This window comes from Arachis ipaensis, chromosome B4 (genome assembly GCF_059453495.1).
Source record: "Arachis ipaensis isolate K30076 ecotype BB chromosome B4, ASM5945349v1, whole genome shotgun sequence".
In the NCBI taxonomy this organism is placed as follows: Eukaryota; Viridiplantae; Streptophyta; class Magnoliopsida; order Fabales; family Fabaceae; genus Arachis; species Arachis ipaensis.
The window spans coordinates 1690957-1706502 of NC_142439.1; the positions used below are offsets into that span (position 1 = coordinate 1690957).

Sequence of the window (15546 nt, forward strand, 5' to 3'; positions counted from 1 at the left end):
CTGACTTGAGAATGCGAAGAGTGGTTGTTGAAGTTGATGCAATAGAAGTTTATGAGATGTTGAAAGATCGCACTAAAATAACCACTTGTCATAGTCAAGCTTTAAGAGAAATCCTAAATTTGATTAGAAACCATAGGAGATCTCCTTCAATCACGTGAAAAGAGAAACAAATAAATACACCCATTGATTAGCTCAAACCAGCATTAAGTATAAAGAAAATTTTTGCTTCTTAGATTCTTCACCTTTTGAACTTCTTCTGTTCCTGAGTGATGATGTTAATGGGGTCACCTTGCCCCAGAATCATTGAGTAATATATTTGTTTTTGTTCTCTTGGAAAAAACTTTACCAAGAAAATCATCTGAACTCTGATACAAGATTTCGCAGTGAGGCTGTAGTTGACCGAACCAGCCAACAAGGCCTACTTCTCAACCAGTTCACAAGAAAAGCTGCTTATGAGAGTATAATAAGTACAAGAATACAATTGAGTTGGACCCAAATGATAAAAATAGACTTGAATATTATTATAAATAAGAGAGGGAAAAATACTATTAGAAGATAAAAAAGTCAAAGGCATTTTTCAATATACTCCGATTTCTTAATAGTATTTTTTTCCTTCTATTTATAATAGTATCTTAGTCTATTTCTATCATTTGGAACAAACCCAATTATACTCGTTATGATTCTTAGCACGTTAGGTGATGGAATGTGGTGAGAGGGTGAGGTAGTTTGAGTAGGGTGGTCTGTGTGGGTGGGTCTGGGTTTTGGGTCAGTCCTGGTTATGACCCGATCCATACAATATCCAAAAAGAAAAAAAAGGTGACTAAGCATAATTTTCAAAAGGATCAAGATCTTCTAAAATAGAAGTTAGTAAAGTAATAAAGTGAGAAGCTAATCACTCTTAAATTAAGATAGTGGGACACACATTCTATAAAAGTTACAAAATTAATGGTAATTCACTCTTCACTTTATCACTTTACCAACTTTCTTACTTTAGAGAATTTAGCGAAAAAAGGGTACAACCCAGTAAATGCTGACGATATAACGAAAGGACTGCATTTTCGCTACTAGAATCACTCTGCCATGAGTAACAGCATAAACTGAAATCCAATCCGTCCTATTTGATTAGCTTCCTTTTCCCTGCTGGATTTGCTGAAGAAGAACAGCAGCCAGCTGTAATGTTGCTTGTAGACGTTTCTGCGGATCTGCTTCGGCTTCTTCCTGCAAGCTACTATCTATCACCTGTTGATTCCCATTGGCCCCTCTTTGAGGTTCTCTTTGAATCGTATGTGACGATGGAGGCACATTTGACGCCTGTTGCTGCTTTTGCAACTGTAGAGCTTGACCAAATTGAGATGTGGAGACTTCAGGATTCACCAAGTTTTCTACTGCGTAATTTTGGGATGGCCTGGATGAGCTGTCGGGCATGTTAGCTCTGTTGGTCTGCCTAGGATCGTTCGATGCAGATGCATTTGCAGAGTTTCCTGATTGCCTCTGCTGTTCAAGAAGAGATGCAGCTAGTTGTGCAAGCTGTTCCGGTTGCAGGGATCCCACAGGCACAGACAAAGGATTCACAGGTCTCAAATCCAGCTGAGATGACTTACAGTTAGGAATACCAGATATTCCACTGCTGTGTTGATTTGAGTTTGCATCTGCCTCTGCCCTTGGAATCATGGCACGGCCATCCTCAGAAGTAGGTTTGATAAACCCACTTGGTAGTTGCGGTGGTATTCGGGTTGAGATTGAATTCTGCATATTGTGAGAAAACCAGTTTGGGTTCTGCTGCTGGACAGGTGGATAGTCGAGGCTTCTTTCACCGTGTGGCTCAGACAAGCCAACCGCAGGAACTGATGGAGCAATTTTATTTCCAAGGAAAGAAGTATTGCTCATTCCAGAACTACCGAATTCTGAAACAGATGGGGAATGAATACGTACTGAAGGGAATGATGGCTTTGGATACAATGAATTCCCGTTATAATGCAACAGTTTTTCATTGTTTGTTTCTCTTTGCACATGTAAAGGACCATCATTTAAACCAGGAATCTCCAGTCTAAGAATAACCCCTGATATGCTCAATTTCCCAGGTACCTTCAACACTTTCTCTGAGAAATCTGATGGAGGTACAAGAAATAAGGTGGTCTTATCATCCAACTTAGCAACTGCAGCACGCTGCTTTTCCTCCAGATAATGCATAAATTCATTGTAGAATTCAATATCAGCATCACTTCCAGGCACGAAGAAAACAACCCAAACACCAACTGCTTGGTAGTAATGCTTTGAGAGCATGTCTAAACCAGTTCTGGCAGTGCAATCCAAGAATTCCGGTCTGAAATAAATGTATTGATATTAATATCTAACTTAAAATAATTGTGAGGAGAAAAAGAAAATAAAATGTTCAGTGTTGTGCTCTGGTTGTATGGTTGTATTCATCCAGCTGTTTATTGCCTTTTTTCTTCAGTCTTAAATTCATAAATTTAATAATTTTTGTATACTAAACCCATCATTATCGACAGTAATAATACTAATCTTAATAGGAATTAGCTTTTAGCTGAAAGCTGAAAGCTATTCATAAAGGATACAACCACAGCGAGCAACAACTAAAGTCTAACCCGTTGGATTTTAAAACCTGAACCAGTCACCACCAAACGACATATGCCGTGTGGCATGAATGGCTTAGAAAACAGAGTAAATTGAAAAACAAGGGAAACCCAGAGTATAAGAATCCAACAGAACTCCGGCATAAAACAAGCCTTCAATGGTAAAAATAAACTGATGAATACAGCGCATGATCATGATCAATTGATTAAAAGTCAAATTCAATTTTCCCTATGAAATATGCATAATAAAATATTAAATACAATAGTTATCAGCAAGTTGTCAGGTAATCAAATGCTCAAGGAGAGGGGAAGTTGCACAATCCTAAAGTAGACGGATGCCATAAGCATAGGGAGGGCAAATGGATTAACAAGAATCTATCTTATGTAATAGAGGCATTTTCTTTTTTCTCAACCATAACATATCTATGTTTTATTTTCGTCAAAAGTGATTGTCTCATAAAATTCTAAGTACAATTTGACCAGTTAATCAATAGAAAGACATTCTGAACTACAAAAATATATTTTACACAGAATAGTTTGTACTTACAACATCATATCCAGGGCTTTCCCCACTGGGAAGCAGCGTGCGCGACAAACAGGGGTTCCACCTTTAGCAATGGTTCCTTCCCAGTTCCACTCAGTTAAAGACGAATTATCAGGTTCAGATGAAAATCTTTTCTTGTATACAAAATCCGATTGCAGAGCACCATGACCCATTTGAAAATTATCATAAGTTTTCCAGCCTTCATGTCTATCTAAAGAAGCCATAGGTGAATTTGGTGGGTAATCAAGGGTCTGTCTGTAAGCAACATTTCCATCGTCGTTATTAAAAGATTCGTGTTGGCAGAAACCAGATAACCGTGGGAAAACACCTTTCTGTCTTTCTAACTCTGAGAAAGGATACTCCGGAAGCTCTCTGTCCGGAGGAGGAGAACTGGTCTTCCGCTTTTTCGCCTCGCGTAGATAGTAAACATCTTCTGGCAACGTCCGGAAATCTTCAAAGAATGCACCCTTTTCAGGAAACCTCTGTGGCAAATCCCCCAGGTATCCATGTCTTTCTCTAGAAGGAACACTCATATATTCATGAATTTCATGTGATGATCCAAATCCCGGTGGAGTTCCTTTCTCGCCAACTTTTCTTTTCTCATATGTGTTTCTTCCACTAACCCATGATGAGCCCCTATTAAAATCATAAGCATCAGAATCTCCGGGATCCCAATTTGCGAGGAAGTTTGGTGAACTAATGTTATGGTCTTCCCTGAAGCTCCTCTCCAGTCTGAGGTCCTCAGCTGATCCTTCACGGCCACTGGACCTGTAAAGTGGAGAATGTGGAGCATTATATGAGCTCCTCCCACTACTTGATGGACCTGCTTCATTCTTGGCAAAACAAATATGTACACGGGGATTTCCAAATAATTTTCCGTTCAGAGTATCTTTTGCTCTGCGTGCTGACGCAATACTCCGAAAGCGAACAAAGGCATAAGTACGACCTGGAAATGCAGTAATCTTCACTATCTCACCAAATGGAGAAAATGACTTTCTTAAAATGGATTCATCCACCTTCAGAGAAGAAGGGAATCCAATCCACAATATCTCACTGGGTTCTGGACTTTTATCACTCAGTTTGGATTTCTCCGAATAAACCGGTTGAGGGGGGCTACCATGGCGTCCTCTAAAGTCCCTTTGGGAGGGAGGTGATCCCCTAAATGAGGAGCTTCGTTCATCCCGTGAGTAATGTTCATTTCTTGCTGTTGTCACTGGCTTGTCCTGTATTAAGCATATAAACTATCATTCCTAGCATTTTGGTTTTGATCCTTAAAAAGGGAAATTAAGAATTCCATAACCAAGCTCACATCAGAAGATGAAAATTATAAAGGTCATATATCAATATTCAATATAACATCATGAAGTCAAGAATTATTAATAACGAATGGGAAACTCTTTAACATCCCTTCCCCTTTCTCTTCTTTCCAGGAAAAAGAATAAGTCTCCAATTAAGGCAAATTAAATCTGTATAGAATGTTGAATTAAATGATAAACTTGGGACTTTAAACTTTTGTACGAATTTAAATTCAATGATAGAGAATCAAAGTACAAAATGCTATAAAGAATTGCTATAACTTGAGTGTACTCAAATCATCCGTATCCCATGCATGACAGTTTCATACTGCCGTATTCGGATCGATGAGGTGTGCTTTCCAACAAATCATTCTATCCAATTTTGACTCGGTCCCTTAGTCAAGGACTTTATTTGGACAAGAACTGAAAAATTCATGCTTTCTAAGTATTTGATTGCTTGCTCTGCAGGTTTTGAAGCAAATAGGCTAACATGGAATGACAATATGCAGACAATACAGTTCTTTGATTGATTTGGCCTCTGTAGCATTTCCACAAGTTTAAGATATCTCTTCTTTCCATATAATTGCAACGAGTTAGGATTATTCAGATTATCACATCCATATCAGGACCCTGATGCTGAGAAGCTAAATATTCTCAGGGACTGAAGTAGCAAGATATCAGCAGATAATATCACATTTTAATGAATATGGTGCATATTTATCAAATGAAACCATATAGTTGACAACTGATCACTGACAAAATAAAAGGTTCATTCAATTTGGACGGATTAGATCACCATAATCGCTAAATATGAGGTTGCTAAATACTGAACTTGTATTATGAATACTGATGTTCTTGTAAGATTTGAATCAATCGAGCAGATTAATTGGAAACTGAAGCTGTTTCTCCCAGCAGATTACAGGCTTGGATGCACGTTGCAAAAAGAATCCTTTGCAGAATTTCTCAATGTTTATTAGTTCTTAATTGTGACGTCGATTTTTCAGCTCAGGCAGAACATGCACACTCGTTGTTTATTTGTGCTGAACACAAACAACATCCATTTGGAGGGGATTAAAGTCTTCTTTTTCGTTTTTCTGTTTTCTCTTTTTTTTTTAGATGGTTAATAAATTAAACAGCATTTTTAATATTTTGAGCTAAGCCGTAAGAAGAAATGGATAGGGAACACAGCAATTTCTTGTGTTTGATAGAAGAAGAGCATTGTTAATCAAAGTTTTAAGTTTGACCGGACATCTATGGAAAACTTGTTTGATTTGGTGCAAAACATTGTTATTCTTAGAGATGGGTATCCATGGATATTTACTTATTTAGTGCAACCTTTTGTTCAGCTTTGCTGTGCTTTACAAGTGTTATACAGTGATTTCTTTACATCAATACCATCTTATGCAGTGATCTCTTATTAGTATTACTTAGTTATTCGCAGCAAGGGTGATATTTCTGCTGTACTATTTGTGAACTAAGCTGTCTCACACATCATTTAATCTCACTCATTTATCTAGTGTGGAATATCTATACACCAAAAGTCATTGGTTCAAATAGGTGTAGCATCTCTCCCTTTCTCTTCCTGTGTTTGTGGAAAATAGTTGTCCACCCACACCATCTTCCATCTATTAAGCCACAAGCCATCAGCACCCAGAATGGGGGAAAATCCTCACACAAATGATGAAACCCCTTCTAGAAACACTTTATCAGATCCTCGCCAACACCAATCACTCCTTGTCTCTAACACCAAACATAATAACCTCCTTGTTATAGTACAACTGTACAAGAAACATGCAATTATTATCATTCCCAAGGTGTCCACATTATCAGCTTAACTCTTTGATGCCTAAGTTGTCATTGCTGATACGGGGACAGTGGTGAAAATGAATGGGGGCTTTGTCAGATAAAATATTTGTTAGTTTCCATCATCATGGAATCACCAGCCACCAATCTCAACATGTATGACCTGTGATTGTGTTCTCTTGCTTCAAGTATTAAGGCGTTGACTGAAGCAAGTGATTTCAGCCATGAGCAGTAGTGTGAGGCTAGTAGTGGGGGGATGCCGTAAGACGTAAAATAGCTAAGGCCAGCTATATTAAGACTAGGCAGATGACATGTTTGGATTGATGGTCTATCAGCAATCTTTAGCAAAAATAATTTTATGGTGATTCAGGTTTCTCACTCCCCACTTAACAGGGATTACAACAGAAGGCACTAACAGCAAGTAGCTGTGGTTTAATTTACAGTTTAATCCCCAATATCAATAGTTTTAATTCAGCTCTATGACTGGGCATGGAAAGCATAATCAGTTACTGGATTTAGCAATGAACATCATATTCCAACTGCACCATAATATAACTCAAATGAATTTCCCCATAATATTTGCAAAAGCTATTGGATGCCAGACGAATAACTATAACTAATCATACACTAAAATCTATAACCAAATGATTAATCAGAACATGTATTTTATCAAGAGAACTGGGATTTTTCATGTCTTTCCCTATATTGAAGTACAGTGTTGGAAGCATTCAGATTTGCACTTTCCTTTATCACATATCATCACTTCTTCAATATATTGTTTGTATCTGAAGTCTGGCCAGCATTAAATCAGGTCTTAATTGGCAACAACCATTATCAAAGTAAATGGAAAATGAAAGGCCCAGATGATAAGTTAAATATGGAATATGTATATGGCAATTATAATAGAAGGGTAAAACCTTGCAAACAAATTAAAAGATCTGTAGGAGTGTAAAGTCAGGATGGCTTTGCAAAGGAAACCCAAAGATAGCAGCTACAATTTCACAATTGTAGTTCATGCATGTCAACTTTTGCCCACACAAGTGCACTTCTTGTGTGAAGAGGAAGTTTGCTAACAGTCAAACACATGAACAGATATCATCACTTGTTGCTTCATTTTTGGATAAGTGAACTGGTTTAAGTTTTTTAACTCAGATTTCCCCTGCAGATTTTGCTGCACTATATCCTTTAAACTGAAAATGGAGACATTATTATCGAAATGGATGTCTTGCAACTTCATTTGAGATATATGTGACTTCTTCTAAATGACTCTCTTTCAATGTCTTCCATGGCACTAAACCACTACTAGGCACTAGCATATAATCCATTCCAACCCCCCATTGGAAAAGATTAGGATTGTTAGCATAGGATTATAATGAAATGAGAATTCAATTGCTCTTAAAAACTGACTGATTCTTTAATATTTTATTAAAGTACAGTATACATAAATGGAGCTAGATAATAGTAAAATACTTAAGATAAATAACCAATGAAATGAAAAGCTACAACCAGTTTCAATTTTCAAATAAGATGTTATGTTGCTCTTCATTTCCCTTATTCCATTGATGGAAACACCAAATCTTATTCAAAATTGAATAATGTGCTAACTAGGTTACTCTACTCATACTCCACATATGATGAACCTTCTTGTAGTTTTAGTTTCTTAAATTTCCCTACAATCATAATCTCCTTTTAAGCCATCCTTTGTGAAGTTGCATTCCTCTTTTCCAAGTAATTTTGTTTCATGTTATTTACAACAATTATAAAGCATAGCAGGTTGACATTTTGTGGCATATGAAACTCAAAGTGAGGTAAAAACGTCAATTTGAATTTAGCAACTAGACATAAGAAATATCATCAATAAAATCCTTATTTCGTATAGACTTGTTAATTTCATAGTAACTAGTACTTTCAACCATATGGGCAACTCAAATTTTTCATTTGTGCAATATTTACTTAGAAAGCTAGAATTAAATTTCATATTAACTCTCAAGTACTTATGCTATTTAATTGATTTGATGTTGGTTTGAGTAACAGCAACTTGTTCCCCTTAACCAGTTAACCTATAGTCTTGGGTTCGAGTCTTAGATATGGAAAAACAGGTGCTGGAGGAGCCACACCCCTTATAGATCTCAAATATTTGAATAGGATTGACTCCAATAGTTGAAACCCTATGGTTTTACCCAAAACAAAATGATCCGATGTATTAGGTACAATATACTCCACCCATTTTTTCAGACTTCCACCTTGGGAAATGAATTTGTTAAGAGTGCAAAATCACAATGAATTTGGAACTAGAGATATTTAGACTACAGTAAACAAGAGGGCAGCTTAAACATTTCTTAACCCATTCCCCGAGACACAGCTTAGTAATATGGAAAATCAATGCAGGACTTGTGGAAAGGGTAGTAGCTGATTGCTGGATGCATTGGTCCATCTAGATGTAGTATTCCTTATTATCAGAGAAGTTGGAGTGACTTGTTGACTAAACATGGAAAGAAGTAACTTCCCCACCATGTTTTTGTCTCGGCTGTAAATGTGCATATTTTGGAGCACTTTGATGTAATGGATTGAACGTTGAACCTTATCTTACAAGGACAGCGGTGACTAGAGTGTTTTACTCCCATATCTAAAGCCACTAGTATGGCCGCCATTAAATGAACTGAACTGAATTTCCGGCACATATACATATACACAAAAATAACAATCATCTGGAAAAGTAACAAGCAGTAAAAGGTGGGCAAGACTGACCGCCTTCGCAAACTCGATCCTAAGCGTGTTGCCAGCAAGAGGAAAACTTTGCAGTGCTCTGATGGCATCAATAGCATCCTGGTCCCTCTTGAAGTTAACGAAGGCGTAGCAGCGGCCGGGCTGGAAGGCGATGGTCTCCAGCGGCCCGAACTGTGAGAAATGATGAGCAAGGTCGTCCTCCACAATGTTGTGGGACAGGTTCCCAACCCAGAGGTGCCTGGATGGGGGATTCTTGCCACTACTGCTGTTGCCTCGCCCAATAGCACCACTGTCCCTATCTTCATTTCTTGGAGGGTAATCCCTCCTAATCCGGTCCCTGCCGCTCCGACTCGACTGTACAAAACAGACATAAACAGAAACAGAAACAGTATAGTAATTTCAGTAACTTCCTAAAACTGACCGACTATACTACGTGTATACCAAAAATTAGCCACTAAAGTCAACTATCAGCATAAAATACACATTGAAAATAAATTAAATCACATATATTTATCCACAAATATATTATTAGCTGATTTTAGTGATTAATTTTGGTGATTGAATAGTGCTTTTGAAAATCGAAACAATTGTATGACAACGTGAGACAGGCAAAACGGTTTAAAAGAAAAGGGTTCAGCGAGTGTTAGATGAAACTGACCATGGAGGAGTGAAGAGGCAGAGAATTGCTCCAATTTGGAAGAGAAGTAAGGAGTAAGCAGCAAGCAGCGATTTTGTGACGATTCCGTCAGTGTTTGAGAAGATAGAGTTTTAGGGTTTGTGATGATTGACGTGAAGCATTCGTCCAAGACGGGGGATAACTAGTTACTAGTCAGCTACCGACTACCGCGTGAGTGCACGGCCCGGGTCAAGGTAATAAATTCGTAGTTTTTATTTTAATTCAAAAGACTACTATAAAAACATAATTCGTAAATTATAAAAAAATTAATAAAATAAAATAAATTTTATAATTAATTCTTAAATTAATACAAAGTAATTTATTAGTTCATAATATATCATATGTAAATGTTATAAGCCTAGAAAAAATTTGGGTAAAAAAAATGGACTAGACTCGTTTAACTAAAGTTAATAAACAAATAATGAATAAGAGAGATTCAATTAAAAAAAAAAATAAGGAGAGTTTAACATTTCAAAAAGTTTGACAAAAAATTCTCAAAAAAAAATAAATAAAATAAATTATTTTTATTTAAGGGTGAATTAATTTTTTTATTCATAAAATTTTTTGTCAAAATTAAAATTATCCTCGATTTTTTTTTTATTAATATCATATGCAACATTACAAAATTGTCAAAATGTTATAAAATCATCTTTTTAACCTAAAAAGATAAATTTATCCTTATAAAAAATAAATTTTAAAATTAAAAAATAATAATTTCTATCTTTTTTTTGAAAAAAAAAATTCTCAATTTCCACGATCATTGTCCTTCTCCTCCACTTCATCTTCATCATCATTCACCACCATTCAACCTCATCCACTCACCAGTGAACCACTGAACTTCACCCACCCACCACCATATGCACTCAGTCACATACACCTCTACCTTTAGTCCACTGTCACTCTCTCACCATCAGACGCAAACCATAGACTCTTCACAATCCACCAACATTACCAACAGCAACAATAGAAACAAAAAAGATATAAAGAAATAAGAGTAATTATCCAAATCAATCCCTGAAGATTTTAAAAGCGAACACTTTAGTCCCCAAAGAAAATTAATATACAAAAATACCCCAAAAGTTTTTCTCCGGCGGACAACAGTCCCTGGCTTGATTTCTCCGTTTGTGGCCGACGGAAAATGATGAAGTGGCACGTCTGAAGGCCACGTGGACTGCTACGTGTCAGGTGACGCGACTGGACAAATTAGTCTCTATCCTCATCAACAGAACGGCGTCATTTTTCGTGTTTGAGAGGAATATAAAAGTCTCTCTTCACTTCATACGAAGGTAAAAGACCCTAACCCCCACCTTTGTTCAGTTTTTTATAGAGAAAATCATACCTTGTTGGAGCGTTCATCTTCTACATCATCTCCCACCTCATCTCCCACATCACCATCGTGACGATGTTGATAAAATTCTGTATTCTATTACCATTTGTAACGCCTCATGCTCAAACCCAGAAGTACGGAATCGCATATAAGAGTGACAAGGACCACTCAAGACTTGCGTTGAAGAAGGAAAGAATATTTTATATTCTTATTCTCTGTCTGAAAAACTAATTTAGATTTACTGATTCATTTTTTGGGTTGGGGTACAGAGCACAAAACGTGCTATGGCATTGTTTGCTAGTTCTGATTTTGTTTTTGCATGTATGTTCCCTCACAATTGCTCAGTAGTATACAATGTTGTTAGTTTTACGGTGTTGAAGGTAGAATTTTTGTTTTTGTTTTTGTTTTTCCTTTATGATATTTGTCAGAATTTAGGGTTATATGATTATGTTTGTTAATCATTAAACGCGTTTTTCTTGCATATAAATGGAGGAATTTGTGGTTCCTGTTTTTTTTACCATGGTGGGCATTTTGTTAGGGATAAAAAATGAGTTTTTCTTTATCTGGATGAAAAAGTTGAGAAATTTCCTAAGATGGATGTTGATCTTATATGTTTCTTTGACCTACAAACCCCGTTTAAAGAGTTAGGCTATTTGGACTACACTACTATGTATTGGTATGATCTCACGACTGTTGACTTGGAGAGTGGACTACACCCAATAAAAGGAGATTTGGAGATTAATCAGTTGCGTGAGAACATACAAAAGAACAAGGAGATTGATGACTTTCATTTGTATTTTGATCACCCGATAATGGTTACTCCACTTGAGGATATCGACTTGGACTTTAAGGGTGATGCAGATGCGGAAGAGGAATCTAGTGATGATGATGGATATGGAAGTACGGAGGACGAACCATATAAACCACCCCCTCCAGGATTTGAAGATGAAAGCAGTGACTCCGACTATGTGATTGTCAAGAAAAAGAGTAGTAAAGTTGGGAAAAAACCAGAGAGTGGTATGGAGAAGAAGAAGTCAAAGGTTGACAAGAAACAAACAAGTGGGCCTAGCTCAATTAGGCCAAGTGTTAGGGGCCCAAAATCTGCAAGGACAAAAATTGAAGGGCCAAGTGGTTCTGGATCAAAATCTGGTGGCCCGAAGGATAGTAGACCAGCTGGTGTTGGGTCCAATTTTATGTCCTCAGACAATGTTAGACACATGAATGCTAGTCCAACTTTATCACAGGCTCCAGTGCCAAATTCTGGTGGTACTGGCAACAATGGTGCTGAAAATAATGAAGAAAGTATACAAAATGAGGAGGAAAAAGAACCTACTTTTGAGTATGAGTCAGAGACAATGCTAACTCCAGAGAGCTCTAAAGATGAGAGAGAGAGGTATGAGTTTCCACAATTTAATGAAAATACTGGATTTAGAGATGTGTACTTTGAATTGGGGATCGAATTCGCAACAATTGAAAGCTTTAAGGCTGCTCTGAAGGATCATGTTATCTATGAGGGGAGAAAGATTAGGTACATCAAGAATGATTAAATGAGAGTGAGATGTGATTGTGAGCATGGGTTGGAGAGGATAAAAAATCAAGAAAACCAAAAAGGGCTAAGGAGGCATCTACTAGTAAAGGTGGAGATGTGCAAAGTAATGATGAGGTAGCTGTGCAAAGTAATGAAGCAAACAATGTGAAAAGTGTGAATGTGAATCCTGTTAATACAAAGGATGCAGGTGTCAATGCTGGAACCATAGGAGAAGAAGCTGTGAATGCTGGGTCTGGGAATGGTGGGATTGTGGTTGGTGGGGCTGTGGTTGCAGGTGCTGTGAGTGGTAGAACTAACCCTTGTCCGTGGGACCGTGGCTAATTTACTGTGCCTGGAATAATCAAGTGAAGGGTTACCAATTCAAGACATATGTGCACACTCACACTTGCGGGAGGGAATTTGGAAGCAATATGGCAGATCAAAAGTGGGTGGCCAACAAGCTAGAAAAGAGGTTGCTCACTCAACCTCACATAACCCTAAGTGAGGCTTATGACCACATCAAGATAGATTACAATGTCGTGATCAATGAAAAAATGGTCTATGGAGCACTTAAAGAAGCAAGAGAACGTGTCATTGGGAACCAGAGACAACAATACAGCAAATTGAGACATTATCTCTTGGAGTTGTTAAGGAGTAACCCCGGGAGCACTGCATTGATGGACGTTACTCCCATCCCCCAGTCACCTCCATTATTTGACAAGTTATATATTTGTTTAGATGCATCTAAAAGGGAATTTAAATCGGGTTGTAGGAAATTGATTAGATTAGATGGTTGCTTTTTGAAGGGCTATTTCGGGGGGCAACTCCTTTCAGCAGTGGACCAGGACGCAAACAATCACTTTTACATTATTGCGTATGCTATAGTTAGTAGTGAGACAAAGGAGAGCTGGAAGTGGTTTCTCACTTTGCTTCAAGAAGATCTTGGAGACCACTATATCCATGGTTGGAATTTCATTTCCAATCAACAAAAGGTACCATTCAATCTACCCTCATACTTACTATGGATATGAAATATGCAATAGTTCTAATATTTAAATGTTAGCATAAAAAAGTTAGTCAACTAGATAGAAGATACATTTGTATTTAAGTTTTTGCTGTCGGAGGATTGCTAATATAAATTTAAATTTCAATAATTATATAATATTTTTTTAAGTCATTTTTTTATCAAGTCCAAGATAAGGTGGCTTTTCTCGTCATTACAGTGTGTTATAGAAGTTGCTTTCTTGTAGTATATTAATCACATTTAGTAAATGAATTTATTTTTGGTTGTGATATAAGTTCATTGTTTGCTAATAAAGAAAGTGATGATCACCAAATACTCTATTTTCAGCCTCATTGGTGGCTCAAATCCCACACATACAAATTGATCACTAAATACTCTATTTAGAGGACATGTTATGCACTCTGATGAACATTTATTTTCATGATTTTTATTAAACAAAGAGAATGCACTGCTTTAAATCTTATTTTCTTTACAGAACTCTGGAAAATGTTTTCTTAATTTTCAGCGGGATATTCTTTACAAAACTCTGGAAAAATGTTTTCTTAATTTTCAGCGGGATAACTGCAAACTTTTTCAAAACTCATATAATTATAAGCAAAAATAGAATGAGGTGAATGGACCTACTAGTCATCTTTAGTATACTAAGAATTTTTCATTCATGAAACTTGTATTAACAAGCATAGAAGTACCATCAATTTATATCTATAATTAGCGGTTTAGATTCCTAAATATCTAAAGCAACTTATAACAAATGTACACGGTTTACAAGATTGTTTACTGTCAACTATTCAATTTTACTTTTCTTTAAGGTTCCATATCAAACTTTTGATTAAGTCATAGTTCGTAACTCATCTTTTAATTTCTTGTATACACAGTTGACTTGTTAAAATAATGTTTGATTTATATTACCTTAACATGCTTTGGAAAGTGTTATGATTAGCTATTTTTTTTTATGAAAGAAAAAATAAAAGAAATAAAGAAAAGAGAGTAATTAAAATAGCAAAAAACCTTTATTTGTCTCAATAGTATAATCTTGATGAGAACCAATCACTATTATATAACCATCCTTTGTACTTTATAGTTTGTTATATAACTTTATTTCTTGTTGTAATTAGGATCTTCAACCTGCATTGAAGGAAGTGATACCACATGCATATCACATAAATTGTGTTAGACACATATGAAAAAACTTTACCAACCGGTTCAAAGACAAGCAGGTGAAGAACATTGTCAGGGAGTGTGCCAAGTGTACTACTTTCACAGAATTTGAGGAAAGTATACAGAAGTTTCAGAGGGTGAATGAAGATGCATGGAACAACTTATCTAGATTTGAGCCTGCATGTTGGACCAAATCACAATTCAGTCACGGGCCAAAGTTTGATAACTTGACGAATAACATGTGTGAGATGTGGAATGCAAAAATAGTCAATTATAGAGGCAAACCTATCTTTACAATGTGTGAAGAGTTGAGGTGTTATATTATGCGAAGAATGACAGTATAAACAAGTTTTGGAGACATATATTGGCACTGAATTGGCCCCTGTACAGCAAAAGAGACTTGACGACATTATAAAAGGGGTTAGGTATTGGCATCCAGTATGGGTTGGGGATGATGAGAGGATGGTTTTTGAGGTCCAACAATTCACTTAGGCAATAACAAGTGCACTTGTAATACTTGGCAGTTGACAGGTGCATTGTTTCAATTTTTATTTACTTCAACACATGTATATTGAACTTAATTGGAGTTGTTACTAACTATGTATTATCTTCAGGTCTTCCTTGTGTTCATGCACTAGCTGCCATTGCAAGAAGGGGTAATAGAGTTGAGCCATATGTACATTCACTATTGAAAATTGGGGCAGCTAGAGCAACATACCAGTATTGCATCCAGCCAGTCAACTCTGAAGAGTATTAGGAGAAGACAAACATACTAAACTCAGTCCCACCTAAGCTGAAGAGGCCTGTTGGAAGGCCAGTGAATAAAAGAAGAAAGGACCCTTCTGAAAAGGAGACAGATGGAAACAAGGT

At 36.7% G+C, this 15546-nt stretch overlaps 1 protein-coding gene and 1 pseudogene across 1 annotated transcript; one reads left to right on the forward strand and one right to left on the reverse strand.

The window, feature by feature from the left end:
- Positions 1-873: 873 nt before the first annotated feature.
- LOC107638296 (RNA recognition motif (RRM)-containing protein) lies at positions 874-9825 on the reverse strand. Its single transcript, XM_016341507.3, has 4 exons — positions 9622-9825; positions 8985-9317; positions 3142-4361; positions 874-2323 (listed from the first exon to the last, which is right to left on the reverse strand). The coding sequence occupies exons 1-4, from the start codon at positions 9622-9624 to the stop codon at positions 1123-1125; spliced, it is 2757 nt and encodes a 918-aa protein (XP_016196993.1). The 5' UTR covers positions 9625-9825; the 3' UTR covers positions 874-1122.
- Positions 9826-11452: 1627 nt separating this feature from the next.
- LOC148566441 (uncharacterized) lies at positions 11453-12836 on the forward strand (annotated as a pseudogene).
- Positions 12837-15546: the final 2710 nt, after the last annotated feature.